The sequence below is a fragment of the Pseudoliparis swirei genome, chromosome 23 (genome assembly GCF_029220125.1).
Source record: "Pseudoliparis swirei isolate HS2019 ecotype Mariana Trench chromosome 23, NWPU_hadal_v1, whole genome shotgun sequence".
Lineage (NCBI taxonomy): Eukaryota > Metazoa > Chordata > Actinopteri > Perciformes > Liparidae > Pseudoliparis > Pseudoliparis swirei.
Window position 1 is genome coordinate 9,791,986 of NC_079410.1, and position 17,856 is coordinate 9,809,841.

General features: G+C 41.8%; 1 protein-coding gene across 2 annotated transcripts in view; it reads left to right on the plus strand.

Moving 5' to 3' along the window:
* The first annotated feature begins 575 nt into the window (after positions 1 to 575).
* fam20ca (FAM20C golgi associated secretory pathway kinase a) overlaps positions 576 to 17,856 on the plus strand; it is a 33,852-nt gene continuing 16,571 nt past the window's right edge. For both annotated transcript variants that reach the window (XM_056407872.1, XM_056407873.1), the window contains exons 1-3: positions 576 to 1,831; positions 2,455 to 2,633; positions 5,275 to 5,353. In XM_056407872.1, the coding sequence (XP_056263847.1) occupies positions 1,281 to 1,831; positions 2,455 to 2,633; positions 5,275 to 5,353 (809 nt within the window). In that variant the 5' untranslated portion in view covers positions 576 to 1,280. The remainder of the gene's footprint in view (positions 1,832 to 2,454; positions 2,634 to 5,274; positions 5,354 to 17,856) is intronic.

Below are 17,856 nucleotides of genomic sequence, written 5' to 3' on the forward strand. Positions count from 1 at the left end.
TGTGTGTGCGCTTTGGCCAGCATGTTTTATTTTGTCTCAAGAAAACAGACTGTTTCAGGTACCACTATAATAGTCTATATCTGTCATATGTCCTTGTGTCAGCCGCTCATAAATGCTGAATGAATTCCAAGTATTCCTGGTTTTCTGCTGAACCCTTGAACCCCCACCCCCAGAGCCCACTTTAAAAAGCTGAAGTGTATTGAGCACTTGCGTGTAGTATACATACTCATTGTTCTTCCGATCATATATCACAGACAGTCCAAAGCCAGCATAGTACATCAGGTTGTGCCAACGCCCTCTGGCTGCGTGCAGGGGAGCTGCAGCCACAAAGGCTCCCGGTCCACACATTTTGTTTATCCCCGAAGCTCATGTCCCTATCCTACAGTACTTGTATGTGCAGACGCAGCCAACGCATTCCTCGTGACGCAACCGAGGCTCAGAGGGCTCCGATCACAGTATTTAACACACCCACCGTGGGTGAACACTTGGAAGGTAGACAAGGCGATGTGAAGGGAGGGGTGGATGGGGGGGTGGAGGGGTGGACAAATGACAACCAGGATCCCTACACCTGCCAGCCAGTCTCTGATTTGACTTCAACGAGGCTTTGCACACAGCATGAGCGGGACAGCATCCAAGCATCTCAGCGGATCAGCTGGTTTTTTTTCGTTTTTTTAAATGGAATTTACACTTTACCTTCTTTAATTCTCAATTCATCATTAATACGCGGAAGGCTGTGGACTATACCAATCTCATCTGTTACTTATTTCCAGTCCTGACACAATTGACATCTTACTCCGCGCTGGCAGCAACACAAGGAAGCAGATTTGAGGAAGAATATCGGTACTTTTAAAGAAGACAGCTCCCTCCTCGTTCCTGTTATTCTTGACCTGCTCTTAACGATTGATTCAGGGGTCCGTCCTCCTGACACGACATCCTGTTCAACAAAGCAATGAATGAAGAGCACTGCTTGAGCCGCTGCCAGTGAGGTGTCCAGAGATCACAATGTGTCGGTCCGTCCACCTGGCTGGGAAGGAACAATTTGGACAATTGTAATTAAAAAAATATATTAAATTAAAATATATATTTATATATATATGTGTGTATTCAAATAAAACAGGTCACATCACGGAGTTCCTAATATAGGCTGACACGCATTATGTGTGCAATGATCACAGTAGATCTTCAGCCTTTGTGTTGGGCATCGATGTCGCCGCTGTAAGGTGCGCTGCGCTTACATCGTATTACTGACTGCGTAAAGAACAGACACTAAATATACAAAGATGATATTGTTCCGTAAATTCAGAGTGTTGATACTCATGGTGTTTCTGGTAGCGTGCACCATGCACATCATGATAGACCTGTTACCAAAACTAGAGAAGCGGGCGGCGGGAGCGGTCAACGGGGACGCCGGCTGTCAGTGCGCTCACCACCCGGGCGAGCAGTCGCAGGGCTGGGGGAAGAAACGCGCGATGTCCGCGGCGGAAGCTGGCTGGCCTAACAAGCACACGCTGAGAATCCTGCAGGATTTCAGCAACGAGCCGAGCTCCAACCTCACATCGCATTCGCTGGAAAAGATCACGGCAGCCGGGGACAGAGCGGAGTCCTCGAGGCGGATGAGACCGTCAGCGGGGAAGGCGGAAGACCGCAAGCCGCTCATGGGAGACGCGGGCGGGGGTCGGACAGCCCCTGCCCACGGTGTATCCCGCCTGTTTGCTCTGTTTGAGCATCCTTTTTACAAGGTGGACCTTCCTCCCATCACAAAGGATGACACTTTGTTCAACGTCAACTCTGACATCAAGTTGTATCCCAAAGCAACCGGGAACCAAGAATGGTAAGCTGATGGAGATGTTTAAAACTTAGAGGGATACAAGTGGGACCTTGAACAGACTGCTTTAACCTATTTGGCTGTTGATAATTAATGGCATGAAAGATGAGCACCAAAAGCAGGTGATAATACATGTTTGCTCCTCTAAGAAATAGAAGAAACATGATATTTACATTGAATAACTTTAATTCCTTTAGCTTTGTCCATGCAGATGCTCATATCTGCATGTCTGTGTGTCTGTCTGTTTAAATATCATCAAATCAACCAGCGCAGGTTCATGCACCTGTCCGTATCTCTGCCTCGACCATAATGTCCAGAGATGCATTTGCTGCCTCCACCCCCCTATTATCATGGCATACCTTTAAGGCACGTAATGTATAAGCTACTATCATGCTGGATTTGTTTTTAACCTGTCATTAAGGGTGCATTGTAACCTCATAACAATAAATAAAAAATCCAAGTTGTACTAGATGCTGTGCCAAAATATTCAGCATGCTGATACAGTTAGTCTATTTTGAGACTGCAACAAATACTGTAACCATCAATAACAATGGCTACACTTATGTTTAAAGGGATACGCTTGCACCACAATTTCTTGTTAAACCTCCTCTCCTCTGTCTGTTTTCCAGGCACAACGTGGAGGGGAATGAAGAGGAGGAGGAGTACCATCCAACGGGAGAGGCAGAATCTTCCCCTAACTGGTTACGCTTTCACATCGGCATCAACCGCTACGAGTTGTACTCCAGACACAGTCTGGCGCTGGACGCCCTCCTGAAGGACCTGGTGACACAGAGAATCACCAGCGTAGGTGAGTCAGTCACAAAATCGTAAATGTTGAATGAGAACTTGCGCTGTGGTACTAACTTGGAAGCTATAGGATGGAGAACAGATGAGTATAAAAGAAGGGTTTTACTACGGAAAAACGTGACTTTGAAACATCTTCTCGCAAACGTATCGCAGGAAAAATCAAAAGAACATTAGAGTCTAAATGACTAAACATTGCTTTCATTCCTATGTATCATCACTGTTTTTAATTTGTAGACACTTTACTTTTAGACCCGATTAATAAGTGCATATTATATGCAACAGTAGATGAACTTGCACAAAAAAGTACAGCATGTCAAGGTGCAAAGATTCCAATAAGAAAAAGTATTGTTTGCACATTATTTGTCAACCGTCTGTTTTTTCTATAATGGCTTCATATACTGGACAGTGAACACCAAAGTCTCCTCCACTGGACCGCGTTGTTATCTCTATCTCTTTGTGCATCAGTGTCATTGTATTTCTTATTGACGCTGTCTCCATATCTCTTTGTTATGAGTCCCTCTGGCAGCTCACAATCATGCATCATTCATGCTATCATTCAGCATAAACCTAATAATGTGTGTGTTTTTGGTCGCCTCTGTTTATAATAAAAATATGAAACATCAATCTGCGCCTTGACACACCTATGAAAACACACGTCTGTCTTATAAAATGAAATTCTAGTGCAGTGTGTGTGCCTGGAAGTACACGTTAGAGATTGTGTGCCCAGTAATTAAAGCACATGCATCTCTCTCACTAAAATTACAAAGGAAGAAGTTTCTCTGTTCAGCATTTTCCCTGCAATAGCACCTCCCATCTCTGTGTCGGTCCCTCCGCAGCCTTTTGTTCAGTCTCCAGCTGGACTCATAAATCATACGCACAGTGCCATGAGGTGGCACAGGTGAGAGCAGGGGGGGATTTATCATCGTGGGATGAGAGGGCAATGTGATGGTGGTGGGCGAGCGAGGCCTGGAGCTTCCCGAAAGACCGGAGAACACGAAGGTTTCTCAGAGACTACATCGATCCGTTTGTGGATGCTTTGGGGAACAGAGCAAGAGATGGATGGTTAGATCAACAGAGGCCACTACATCCTCGCACAGATACCAAGACAGATAGCCTTTAGGATAATCAAAAGAATCTCTTGTTGAAGTTTGCTGTTGTTCAAGTCATGTTTGATCACATGTCAACGCAGATTCAATCCAGAGAAACAATCAGCCGAGCTCTGCCAGGGTGTTTCACAGGGGATTAACTTTTTGTAGTATCCAATTAGAAACAACATTTTATAAACGTCCAGCGTAGAGTATTGAGGTCAGTTCCTCAAGGATTGTGGCTTATGGGTTCAAAGTCACAGTATTAAAACATAGTCCAGTTGTTTGCAATCTCTCAAAGGTTTAGGTTCGCTGTTTAGCTGGACCAAGTTTAAAGATTACTATCCATTTGACCTGGCGTCAGCAAATCAGGCACATGTCTCGGCATAATGCCCTTGATGCATTCTTTGGCTTTGTTTGTAATCTATTTACAATGCCCATCCTCCGTTGTGAAGACGAGGCGCTCACTTCAGGTGATGTGGGTTTAACTCTGTGCAACAGTGGATGTAAAATACAGTAGCTTTTGAAAATGAGTCAGGATAAATGAGGAGGCTTACCGGCGGTGAGGGAAGCAAAGTGAGACAGACAGAGCACAGCAGAGACAATAGGAATAAAGGGATGACATATACAAACAAGGGAGGAGAAAAAAGGGGGGGCGGACAATATGAGAGAAACACCTAGAGTCAATAATCACAAAAGAAGGTTCTGTGTAGCGGGTAGAGTGCAGCCAGCTAATCAGCCAGCAAGCCATTCGGTAAGTGGGTCCACTACATTGGGGCTTATGTTGATATAGAGGTTAGGCAGAAGCGCTGTGTTGTGTAATGTGCTCAAGTTAATGCGCTGTAATAAATGGGCAAATCCCACGAAAGCCTGTCCATTATGACGGAAACACGAGGCATTTAGACCGGCCCGGCCGTGCCTTTGTTTGAGTGCTAGGCAGGCAAGAAGCTAAGGCTCCATTAGCCTCGGGAGACGCTGTGGACATGACTGATGGTCCGAAACATGTGCCCTGGCTCATGCTTTGATCATGGAGATCAGTTTGGCGGAATAGCTGTTTTATTTGATTCAGGAAATGAAGATTTAAAAGGATTTTCTAAATGTAATCGCAGAATAACAACACGCTGCTGAATTGTTGTACTTAATTTGCCACGAATGAGTGTACTTCCTTCACTCGATCACTGTGCGTTTTGTCACTCTCTCAAACGGAGACATGTTGTTCTAAAGTCCCCATTACATTCATTCAAATGCTCCATCTCCAGTTTCATCAAACTCAGAACTAGCTGTATTTGTCAGCAGATGCTTTTCACGCCACTTCTGTCTCTCAGTCACACCCACCTCCCAACTGCCACTTTGATTGTACAGTGTCTGGCAAATTGGTCAGCAGATGTGATAGCTCTATTATGTAGTCATGCAAAATTGCATCCTCCAAATTGGCAAATAATGAAACAGCTGGGCGTATGTGGAAGTGTATTTCAGTGTGTTTGGCTATGTGTGTGTGTTGGTGTGTATGTGTTTGATTAAAATACTCATTTAACATCTCAATTGTTTTTCTCTCAGCCATGAAATCCGGAGGCACCCAGCTGAAGTTGATCATAACATTCCAGAACTACGGACAAGCTCTGTTCAAGCCCATGAAGTAAGTAGCACAGACAGGCTACATGTACACATGTCATCTGGGTATCGCAAGTGTCGCACTACGGTTTCTCTGCTTTAAATGCATTTCTCAGGTTTGAGAATGTCTGCTTTTCCCTCTCAAAATAACGAACATAGAAACATCGGTTTGATACACTCGGTTTGATGTGCCCACTTGTAATGCATACGTTTCAAGAGGACTACATGAAATCTCCTCTGAATAAGTGCCAAGTACTGCCGCTGCATGTTTCGGTGCGTTCAGATATACAGCTCTCCCCTCTGCGTGATCTTTTTTTTGGTCTGCTTTTTAATTAACATCAACGGGCTTATGTGTTAATTAAAACGAGCATCGAGCCATCGTCAAGACATCTTTGGGGAGGCATATATGCTAGCAAAGGCGCTTGGCACATGGAAAAGTAATACCCTCCTCCTCCGCTGTCTTGAGTTTTGCCCCATGTATTCCCATGCCGACGCAAATAAACACCGTCCAGGACGACTGGAAGTAATTGCGCAGGAGCCTGGTGTGATTGCTATGAAATACATAATGGGTTTCTACGTTGGAGCCTCGGTGGAGAGTGTACGATCCTGGGAGAGGGAAAAGGAGACAGACAGAGGGAGTAGCTGCGGGATTTCTTCTTGCAAAACTGGTGATTAATACTTGTGAAAGCTCAAAGTGTCACATCTGACAGCATGCACAGGTATACTTTGTGGTGATTCTTTTTTCAAGTAAACCAAGGGAATTACCATACCAGACAAAGCAACACTAGTGGGCGAATATGAAGTTCAAGCCTGTTAGGTCAACATCAGTGTGGAAATGATTGATGAAACATATATCTTTTACCTGTCAGGGCCTGATTTATGGAGAGGCTGCAACATTTTTCACAGTTTATGCACCTAATAGTTGCTGTTCAAATCCCTTATTCAGCTCCTCTTTACGGGAATATAGTGCAATTGTATAGCTCCCATTATGTATACACAAAAACAGCAGCAGTGACAGTTGAGAGTAATTTTTCTGTGTCCTAACTTGGCATTTCATGTCACGGTCAATAGGCAGCTACATTTTTAGAACATGAGGCATTGTTTACAAACTTGGCTGCAGAGACTATGTCGACCAAACAATGACGAGCTGGGCATCTACTGTATTGTGGATGTTTGTGTGCACACATGTGTGTGTTGAGGTTAGAATAGATGTTTGCTTGGACTAGGCACGCATGAGTCCTGTGATGTCAGGACGGGTTAAAGAAAGAGTGTTGTGAGGTGTGGTCACGTGGGCCGATGCTCTGAGTATCATCTAATATTAATAGTATCAGAGGAGAGTGAGATATTATCAGTCATGCAATTTCTCGTTCTATAGACATTGTCAGTTTCAGAACACAGCTAATGAGTTCCTTCGGAGTAAAGGTCGTCAACGTGTGAAATGTGAGCATTAGAAAATATATAGTGTATGTCTTTATGTATATTTATGTCTTGACACGTAATTTAGTGGATGAGAAATCTTACTTTTATGCCTGAGAATGAGAATATTATGTCTGTTGTTACATATATTTAGCTGATTGACAGATTAAAGCCTCAAGTTCAGAGTTACGAGAATCTAGAGAAGTAAATGATTTAATTGTTCGTGTTCAATTTCATATTCAAATGTAAATGATTTTGCTTAGCAGAAATTGGTATTCATAAAACTTCATTAAAATGAAAAAAGAGGAGTGCTTATATCTTACAGTAGATATAAGTAAAATGTATTTTAACTATATCTAAATCTTTCTCCGTTGCTTTCAAAAAACTCTTTTGATGGTAATTATATGTCAATTTCTGAATTATATGCTACAGATTTCTGCAGCTCTTTATGTAGCCTGACATATTTTATTCAATCATCTATCTCCAGTGTTTACAGATATTATACAAAAGTACGCAGAGCGGAAATACAAAAATATCTTTTTTCTGAGAGAAACAGTGGAGAAAGATAATCTTTGTTCTTATTTTGTTAACGCACATCATTAAGTGTTGTTGTTTCTATCATGGCACTGATGTGTCCCACTTTTAATATTTTAGGATCTGTGGTGCATTCTGGGTACGGTAGTTCAGAGCCTCGTTGTGTTACATGGTATTTTCTTCACCTGTCCTATTGTGCAGCGTCAAGTGGTGCTTCAAAGACACTTTGATGTGTCAGGCCCACTTTGAGCTGAATGCAAATGTGTACACTGGCATGGACCAGGAGACTGCGCGAGCTGACAGCTTGCCAGACACCTCCACACGATGTTTTCTCTGTGCAGCTCTGGAAAGAAAGTTTGTAGCTCGGTTTTATTTGTCTGACAAGCTCTGAACGTGATTAGTGATTTAAAGTGTGTGCCCAGAATAGTGTAGAAAATGCTTGTTTGGTTTTTCAAATTGCAATTCGGTTAAGTAATTTAGGTCACGACGGCCTACAACAAAAGTATCTCCTCTGATATTGGTGCCAACAACATTTTTCTGATCCTCCCAAGAATTTGAATTGTAATCACATAAGTTCAAATATAGTTCCTTAGTTGTGGATATTGTAAATCGTTTTTAGAGGTCAATTCGTGCCAAACGGCATGTCTTTGCAGTAATGCCTTGACTACCTAAGAGTAAAAAGTCAATGAATTGTGTCACTATGAGAATATCTTCAGCCAACAAATATGAATGGAAATTATATGTGAATGAAAGATGTGGCTGTGAATAAGGATGAGGAGGAATGAAGTGGCATATGAAGAGAGAGAGGGCTGCTGTTGGAAGACAGATGACAGGCAGAGATAGACCAGAGGGTAGGGGAGCAGTTAGCACTGCCAACCTGTCAAGGAACTGGGTCTTCTAGCTGGAGGCATGTTATAGGCGGAGCGGAGACTCTCCATTGCCAGTGTCTGTCTGGCTCAGGTCCCTGGTGCCCCATCCTACCCATCCCCTGCCAAGATCCTGATTGTGGTGTGTATACAAAACCACAATGTCCATGTCATGATAATTGGATTCGTCAGAACGAGGGTTAAGGGATTCAAAAGAGGAAGGGTAAGCATCTGATATGCAAAGAAATAATGCATTTCTCTATCACACGTTGTTTGACAAGCCTGTTTCCACCCCCCTCACTTTGATTTTGTTGATAGTCTGACGGTTACAAATGGTGTATACATTGCAGGAATAGCAAAAATAACTTTAATTGGCCCTGTTTGTTATGTGCATGTCCCAGTCATGCCAAGAGCTGTTAAATCAACGCTCAGGGTTTTTTGCATGTAAACACATGTGCTAGAACATATATACACTACCGTTCAAAAGTTTGGGGTCATCCAGACAATTTTGTGTCTTCCATGAAAACTCACTTTTATTTATCAAATGAATTGAAAATTGAATAGAAAATATAGTCAAGACATTGACAAGGTTAGAAATAATGATTGATATTTGAAGTATTAATTTTGTTCTTCAAACTTCAAGCTCAAAGGAAGGCCAGTTGTATAGCTTATATCACCAGCATAACTGTTTTCAGCTGTGCTAACATAATTGCACAAGGGTTTTCTAATCAGATATTAGTCTTCTAAGGCGATTAGCAAACACAATGTACCATTAGAGCACTGGAGTGATAGTTGATGGAAATGGGCCTCTATACACCTATGGAGATATTTCATTAGAAACCAGACGTTTCCACCTAGAATAGTCATTTACCACATTAACAATGTATAGTGTGTATTTTTGATTTATGTTATCTTTATTGAAAAAACAGTGCTTTTCTTTGAAAAATAAAGACATTTCTAAGTGACCCCAAACTTTTGAACGGTAGTGTATAGATATATATATATATATATATATATATATATATATATATATATATATATATATATATATATAGGGCACACAAGGCTGTCCTTTAGAACCGTGGGAAATCAAGAGACATGCACATCAGATGAGATCAGATCAGCAATGACAAGCTCTAGCGCTGGTAAAGCCAGTGGGGATGGATTCTTAGCTTCAACACCCAAGAGGCTGTTACGTTTTTATCATCTGGAGGCTGTTTCATAACCAAAAGTAGATTTGAGTGCCTTTTCATATCCGCTGAGCATCAATTGGGGTATGACTGACATTCCCCCAGGGATCCTCTCTGTAGATGGGGAATTATATGAGGGCTGATGCCATGTGATGTTCTCTGGAGGTAACCTCTCCCTGCTCTGGTTATTGATTTTATTATGAAAGATTGATGATTTTATTAGTGATTTGCATGCATTTGTGTAAAGTGCAAGAGGAAACAGCTGTTCATGAAGTGTTTTTGCTGGCTGGTTTTTTTTTTATGGTACGATTGATATCAGAGAATCCACCTGCTGCTTCCAATTAGTATCACAACCCAAAGCGTATGACCATAGGTGAGGAACAGAACATAGATGGGCTCGTACGTTTAGAGTGTTGCCTCGTGGCTCAGCTCCCTCTTCAGCACAAGAGGCTGGCACAATGCCTGCAGCACAAAATATCCAATTGTTTGGAACATTAACATCTCATTTCAAGGACAAATAGGCCATGATTACATACATACACTATACATGCACTTAAGCAAAATGTGAATATACATATACTGTGCATGTATATCTACGCATACATGGCATGCATTGCACATACACACAAAATCCCTCTCGGAATTCATCATCATCATGTCTTAACATCTTTTATTATTATGTTTGAATTTTAAGACAAACGTATTCCTCTTCTTTGGTAGTTACTTGAACAGCACTGTTTCCCTAAAGAGCCCCCCAAGGATCGTTACTATAGACAGCTGTTCGCACAGCTGCGGCTCACTCACACACACACACACACACTATATATATATATTGTATATATATATTGATATATATATATAGTCTATATATATATTGTCATGATGTATATTCTATTACACTGTTTTATATATATAACACACATGCAGACAAACACATACACTTACATGCTGCACACTTGCTGCAGAGAGAAGTTAACTGTGGGGGTTATGGAGTTCATGCACCCTCCATCACCCGGGATTGGTCCTGGAAAATCCGCGAGCAGCGAGCCAAGTCGCAGCTGTAGCCGCTCACTCAGAACTGTGGTCTTTTTACACAGTAGGTGATGACCGCAAGCCCACACTTTGCCTGCACACATAATAGAAAACTAGCTCATTCAGGACCGACCGCTCACCATTTAACGCTTCCCTAATGATTTCCACCCTGACGAGTCAAAGAGCCGTGAAGCAAATAAACAAACTTAAAATGTGATGAAACATCAAATCTTTTCACTTTAACATCCTCGTCTTGTAGACCATGATGACATTTTTTGACCTCAATCTTGCATGTTATTAAAAGCTGAGTTGCCACAACTATCTTTTCACGTGCTGATATGTTATGTAAACGGTAGCTATACGGTCGCAATAGCCTTCTGGCTGAACGAACCTTAGCAACGACAGACTTCTCAGGTAGTCACTAGCCCTGGCATCAAGTTGTCCTCGCAGCCGTCAACATTGAGTCTTACAAGCACACAAGACCATTCACCTGTCATCGAGGATATTTCCGAAAGCAATTATGTATAACTTGTCATGCTGTTGTATGTATCCATGTAAGTATGTATGCATGCATGTATGTTTGTATGTATGTATGTATGTTTGTATGAATATATGTATGTACATATGTATGTATGTTTATATGTATGTATGTATATATATATATATATATATACATACATATATTCACGGTGCCAAGCAAGTTGTCTGACCTGCTGACATAAATGACAAGCTGTAGCGAGGAGGTGTGGTTTGTTGGCAGAGAAGTGGGAACGTCCAGTATGTCTGCCCCCATAACTTATTTCTGTTCATCTAGAGAACTTTGTATTCTCTTTTGAGTGTCCTCACTTCTATTCATACCTCAGTGTTGATATTTTTGCGAGTGAGAGAACAATGTTTGACTTGTTTTCATATTTGCCGATGTGCGTCGGAAGAAATAGAAAAACAAAGGAAAAGAGAATAACAAATGTGTGACAGAGGTAAACAGAAAAACAGTTGTACGTGTGTTGTACAAGACTTCACAACAAAACGTAAGAAATCAGTTTGAGTATGTTGACATCGGTGTTGTGGTTAGTCTTTCCTTTTCCTTTATTTTATTTATTTTATTTATTTTATTTATTTTATTTATTTTATTTATTTTATTTATTTTATTTATTTTATTTATTTTATTTATTTTATACAATTTCATCTGCTGTCTCTGGCCAGATTTTGTGAAAGCAGCATGGTTATGTTATAATGTCATTTATTTATTTCAAAAGGTTACATTTTAAATGCAATTAGTGCATATTTAGAGCAGACATCTCATTATTTCAGCTGACAGTGAAGATTATGACTTGTTTTTTTATTGGATTTATTGTAAGAACATTTCAGAACTTAATGCATAATGAAGAAAGGGGTGACTGTTTATTTTATATCGGACATGATTCAATTTAGGCTAAATCTTGTTAATTGGTGCGATAAAAGCTTGAAATAACATCATATTTTCCCATTTCTAAACTCAAAACGAATGTGCAGTACAGGAAGGAAGTAGTGTCCGCTTTATACGGTGAGGCAGGAAGTCAGGGTGTGGTAGATGAGTTTGCATACCATCACAAACATCAACATTGACCTTTCAAGCCCGAACTACAAAATGTGCCAAATTTAAAGTCTGGCCTCACATGAAAAATACCTTAACCAGAGTTTATTTTCCATATAGCCACAATATTTCCCCAAGCGTATCCATGGTTATACTCAGATGTTTTGAATTAATCCGTTTCACTGTTAACAGACTGGTATTTACTCTAAGTAACGGTTCTTTGCAGCAGTAAAAGTAGTTGTACGGTTGTAATTTGCTCTTTTCAGAAATAACTTTTGCTTTCTGGGAAATAATGTCTGCTGTCAGATATTTTCTGCTGCGTCCCTCCCCTGCATTTTATTGTGTCTTTATGTCTCTCACACACACACACACACACACACACACAGTGAGAGATTCGCGGTGTCAGGCGTTCACAACATCTGTTTCTCATGCAGCTTTGTACTCTCAGCCAGGCAGCCGCAGAGGGCTGGACCCAGAGGTTCTTCTTTATGTTTTGGGCACTCGCAAGTCGCAACTCCCTCTGCAGGTCTTTAAGATTAATTTGTTTTTTAAGCTTCTCTGATGTGGCTGAGGACTGCTCATCTTATGCAGCCTCGTTTCTCTTTCCCCCTCCCATGCACCCTTTCATCCCCATCCTGACCTCTCGCCACCTTTATTCACTCTCGCAAAGAGTGTGATACTGACGTCAATAGCGTCAGCGCGGCGTTCTACCATGTCTGTAAATTCTCACTGTTTTTATTTTTTGTCCTCATTTAAACTCCAATTCATACTTTTTCGGTTTCAGACATCCATGCTAACAAGCCCAAGTAATGACATCCTGGATCTCTCAGCTCCACACTGTGATGTTTCATCTCAAACGATGTGGGTTGTATGCATGTATTTGAACGTGTGTGTGTGTGTGCGTGGGCGCTGTGATGCGTTGAACTCTTGGAGGCGTGTGAGATCAGTTAATAATTAGTCTGATGCTTTTAACCAGCTGGTTTGTCACATCTGTTTCGTCATCAGCGCAGACACATCGTTTGAGAATGTGCGTTCGCGAAGACGTTTTGATAAAGCGTGGTGAAGTCTTCATGAGGTCTACTGCAAATGTGCACTGCGTCATGTTTTAATTGAAGTGCCAATCATTTTGTTGTGTGTTCTGCTTATTATCTTAAATTTCTCAGATTTAAAGTGTGCGTTTGGATCTTCCGCAGTCATTTCATATCATTCACATGTCATACAGTCATTACCACTGACTTATTTATATTTCATTGGCTTTATGTTCTCAAAAGAAGTTTCATATTTTCCTGTTCGTCTTTCCATCTGCGTGTCTCACTCTCGTCTGTGTCTCAGCTCGTCGTCTATTCTTGATTCGAGATGTCGGCATCAGGCACTCAACGTGCCTGTCTACTCAAACTCAGATCTCAAATCTATCTTGTCTTATTTTAGACTCCTGAGTCCTCCTGACTCCCCCCACATCCTCCCCACTCTCACACACTTCACATGAAGACATCTCTCATGAATGTTCTACGAGGTCAGTGCCTGAGGAAGTAACGTTTTCTCTTCACCATCCGTCCCTTCCTCACTTCTCTCCATCCATCGCTCTGTCTCCACCTCCCGTTGGTGCTCTTTTTTTGGACTTTGTTTGTTTGATTTGCCGGCGATACTAATCCTCTGCTTGTCCCTCGCCTCGCCGCTCTGTATTTTTAGATTCTCCCCATTTTCTTTCTCGATTTAACAAGTGTTTATGCACTCAGTGTAATGTGGCCATGCTGTGAGGACCCAAATCATAACGTGATTACAGGCCAGCTGAGTTGCTCGTGATGATACTAATTGTGTGTGTGTGTGTGTGTGTGTGTGTGTGTGTGTGTGTGTGTGGTTCTGAGTTAACGGCAATGACCCCAATCATCAGCAGTCATACCTCATTGTAGCATCTTATTACAAAATAATGTGCTGCATCATGTCAGTTTCCCTTCTTTTTTTAAACCTGGGTTATTTTTCTATAGTTCAGGTCATTGTTGCTATTATTTATAACAATCTAGTTATGGACATGGAGTTCAGAGATGAGAAACATGAGCAGTTTATTGACACTTATTTGAAAAGAGTCTTATTAGTGTAGATTTAATAGATTTTTACAGATTTAATGGTTACATTTTTGCCATCATTATGTATGTACAGTTTATATGACAAATGTGAAAGGAATAGTTTGCAGTAGCGGGAATAATCTGCGCAACAACTTTCTGTTAGACTCCAAGAAGTCACTGACCCTGTCCAAGAAATAGTCAGGCCCAGAAAACCCCCACAAAATAAAAAAAGTCCGTAGTTAAAAAATATATATATAACATTTTCATCTGTGCGCTTTAGAGGTGCTGATGTGTAGTTTCTGTTCATTTTAAAAGAGCAAGGCTAGCTGTTTCCCCCTGTTTCCAGTCGTTATGCTAAGCTAACCAATGTTTTAGATTCGCATTTTTCCCAAATGTCGAACAAAATATAATGGAGACCGGGTTATGAAACAAACATTTTCACTTACTTGTGATTGTCTTAAAAAAAACATTTTAATAATCAGAATATCCATTCATAATGTATACTTATGGGCATGCGTGTAAGTATGTTTTTTTTTTTTTTTTTTTTTTTTTTTAGACTTTGTGGTGAGAACATGGTGGTTGGTGATGTCGTGGTTTGGAATAGTCCAAACAGTGAATTAGCTCAATACAGTAGGCTGAAAGGACGGATATTGGATGACTAGATAAATAATATTTATGTGTCTTTGTGCATTTGTGTCCATGCCTGTGGCTCCGTGGTCGGGACCAGAGCGTGTGTGCTCCTCGGTGTTACACCACATCCAAGCGAATCGCATTCTTGCAGTTGTGGATGCTTGTTGTGGTTCCTGGACCTGTTTTTCTCACTGCTTTGTGTAGTTATGTTGCTCAGCCATCCTAACATGTAATTATAGCCTAAAATACTGTCGGGGGAAAGCTTCCCGATCGGAATGTCGCTGCCGCAAATGTCTGGAATGCTACAAAATAATGTCCCTCCAGGAGCTGATTTCTAGACATCCAAACGACACGCGTATAAATCCCTTTTTATGGGGCGAGGAAAGCAGGCCAAACTTTGACTTACGAGGAGGATCATTTGTGTACCTTCAGCAGAAACTTCTGCTGAAGGTACACAAATTATCCCCGATCGTGAAAGTGTAGTCAGGAATGCTGCATTTGCTTAAACGGAATATTCAAAGGATAGTCGTCATCTAAGTGCTTTGGTGAGTTCACTATTTGCATTAAGACCTTGCGTTTTTATCAATTTACCCTAACAAGTTAGACAACTACTTGCTATGTTCCATATGATTTTGTTCATGGCCTTGGTGTTTTTAAATTCTATTTTCTCTCAGAAGCTACAGTATATTGAGGATAATTGTTTGGCCCGACGGACCAAAAGGGGATGATTATTCTCGTTTTCCTTCTGAACACATGCCTCCTTGTTACTTTGTCACTAAATCAACTGTTGCCCATTAACAATGGGACCACACGCACTGCACTAACCCCTACGACTGAGCTCAGTGATTAGATAACAACCTTTCCCAGGTAGATCTATCACAGTCCACCTGAATGTCTCTCCAGGACGAATGAATGAAACAACAGTTCTTCGACGGAGAGAAAAAGGGAGAGCATTGTGACTGAAACTTGGGCCTGTGATAACATGAAGAGAGGTTAACATACCCATTGTGGGCCAGGCCCTTGCATGTCCGATGCAAGGTGGCAATTAGACAGTGTGTGTGACTCATCTATCCCCCTAACAGAGGCCCATGGAAGGGGGATGAGAATGCAATCATTGTATACCAATTAAAGCAGTAGAGGGTTCTGCCTCAGTTTGCCCATTGTCAGGGCAGGATGTGGGAGGGACTGCTGTCGCCAGGTCTGGTATTACCGGGCCACCCGATCCAGGGGCTTCCCTGGGTCACCCTTCGCCTCCCCTCCCACCCTACTTTTTGCAGATCTGGCAGCAGTGATGCAAACAGAAGAGCCTCTGTGTTGGAGGTGCAGGGAGACTCTGCTGCTGGGAAGATTGTTCCCCAAAGGAACCTCTGGGTTTCACAAATGTGTCAGCTGGCTGGTGGCCCTGTAAAAAAAGTTTAGATCACTAGAATCAGCGGACCTTGCGCTTTGGGATCCACAAATATCTTTACAAATGTCTCCGTCATTCTATCTTGCCCCTCTTTGTGAGGTATACTGAGTACACAAGGAGGACCAATGTACCAACTACACATCATCATTACAGGATGATGAATCGGGACACGGTCTGCAGTGACATTAAAGGTCACATTACAAAATGCAGCCGCCACACGATGATGCACAGACGGTCCTTCATGATACGCCGTATGAACAGTAACAGTAAAGAAAAATAAATTGCCTCTCAGATTCTTGTTTTTCTACATTTGGACCAGTGTTTCATTTGGCCTCTTCTCATTGGGAGCATCTCTTAGTGAACTAGAATATGTGCTGCAGTGTATCTTTTGAGAAATGTTTTGATAGATACTGATCAACATCAATTTGTCAGAAATATATACTTGGTTGCAGTAAGCAGTCTCCTGCTTATTCCTTTCACATATATATTAACTCGTAATACCCTCAAGTGCTCTGGACTCGTTCCATCCCATTTATCTCTTACACAAGGATAAATGCAACCCGTGGAACGTATTTTCCCAGCGGTTTCATCACTTCCTCCTTCACCGCCGTCACCCACTCATGACCACAATGACATCTCTCAGCCACCACTTAGCCTCTGATAGATGGTTTCTATTTAGGAAACGGCATCTGACCACAAACCACTGAGCACAACAAGCCTGTTGACAGGCCTAAATAGAAAAGTTCAGCCGTGGGAGAAGCAAAGCACAAACATCCGTGCCTTGATTTGGGGGCCTCGTCGGCAAAGTAGCTTTCTGGAAAAACTCTTTTGATTGCTTTCTTGGGTTCGAGGTATCGAAGTTTTTTAGTTTTATTTAGTTTGTTTTCACTCGGTGCTGTGAAATCCATTTTGGGACGGTGAGGAGAAGCAGCGTTGAAAGTAACTGACAGCTCGCTAAAATTGAGCTGTTTCCTCTCTGAGCTGCATGTAGCAATGGATAAACTTCACAGGCTGTTAGACTGAGCAGAACAGGTTGTCAGCACTCCCCTAAAACTTCTCAATAATTATTAAACACCTTTAATAGGGAGCTAAAAACAAAAAACAGCGCTACTAAATCAAATGTTATGCACTGTTGGAATATGGCATTTTAACAAGACTCACATCCGACTAATTAGAGGAAAAGTGTTCAGATATAATCCCAAATAAACGAAAGCCTCTTTGGATCTGCCGCTGAGTTCTTACAGTATGTGTGTGGCCTTGAGCGTGTGCGTGCATGCGTGTGTGTGTGTGTGCATGTTTGCATCCGACAGTCTTCGTCTGCTTGTGTGGTTTGTCCACGTTCAGTTAAAGTAAACACAGATGGGGAAGGGAGAGACTCGGCAGCGGCCACTTTGCCCTTCAAGGAAGAAGGAAATCAGAAGGAAGGAGGTGAGAAGCGGCACAAGAAAGAGGGGGAAAGTGATGGAGATGTGTTTGTAGATACGTGGCTGACTTGTTTATACCCCGGGATCCTTAAGGGGGTACAAACTGCCTGAGAAAGCGCAGAGAGAGAAGGGAAGATCATGTTGGGAGCATTAAAGATATCTGACAGGTGCAGCAAGTGATTTTCTCCTTGGTTTTAAACAGTATGCATTTTGGAGAGTAGGTGTGTGTGTGTGTGTGCGTGCGTGCATGTGTGTGTGTGTGTGTGTGTGTTTCGTATCTTGGGTCAACATAATGGGATTGTCTTTTTCCCCCTAACAGATGGGAACAGATAAAGGATGTCCACAATGCTTACTCCATTCCAATTATCTTGTCTTGGCTCAAAGCTACAGGA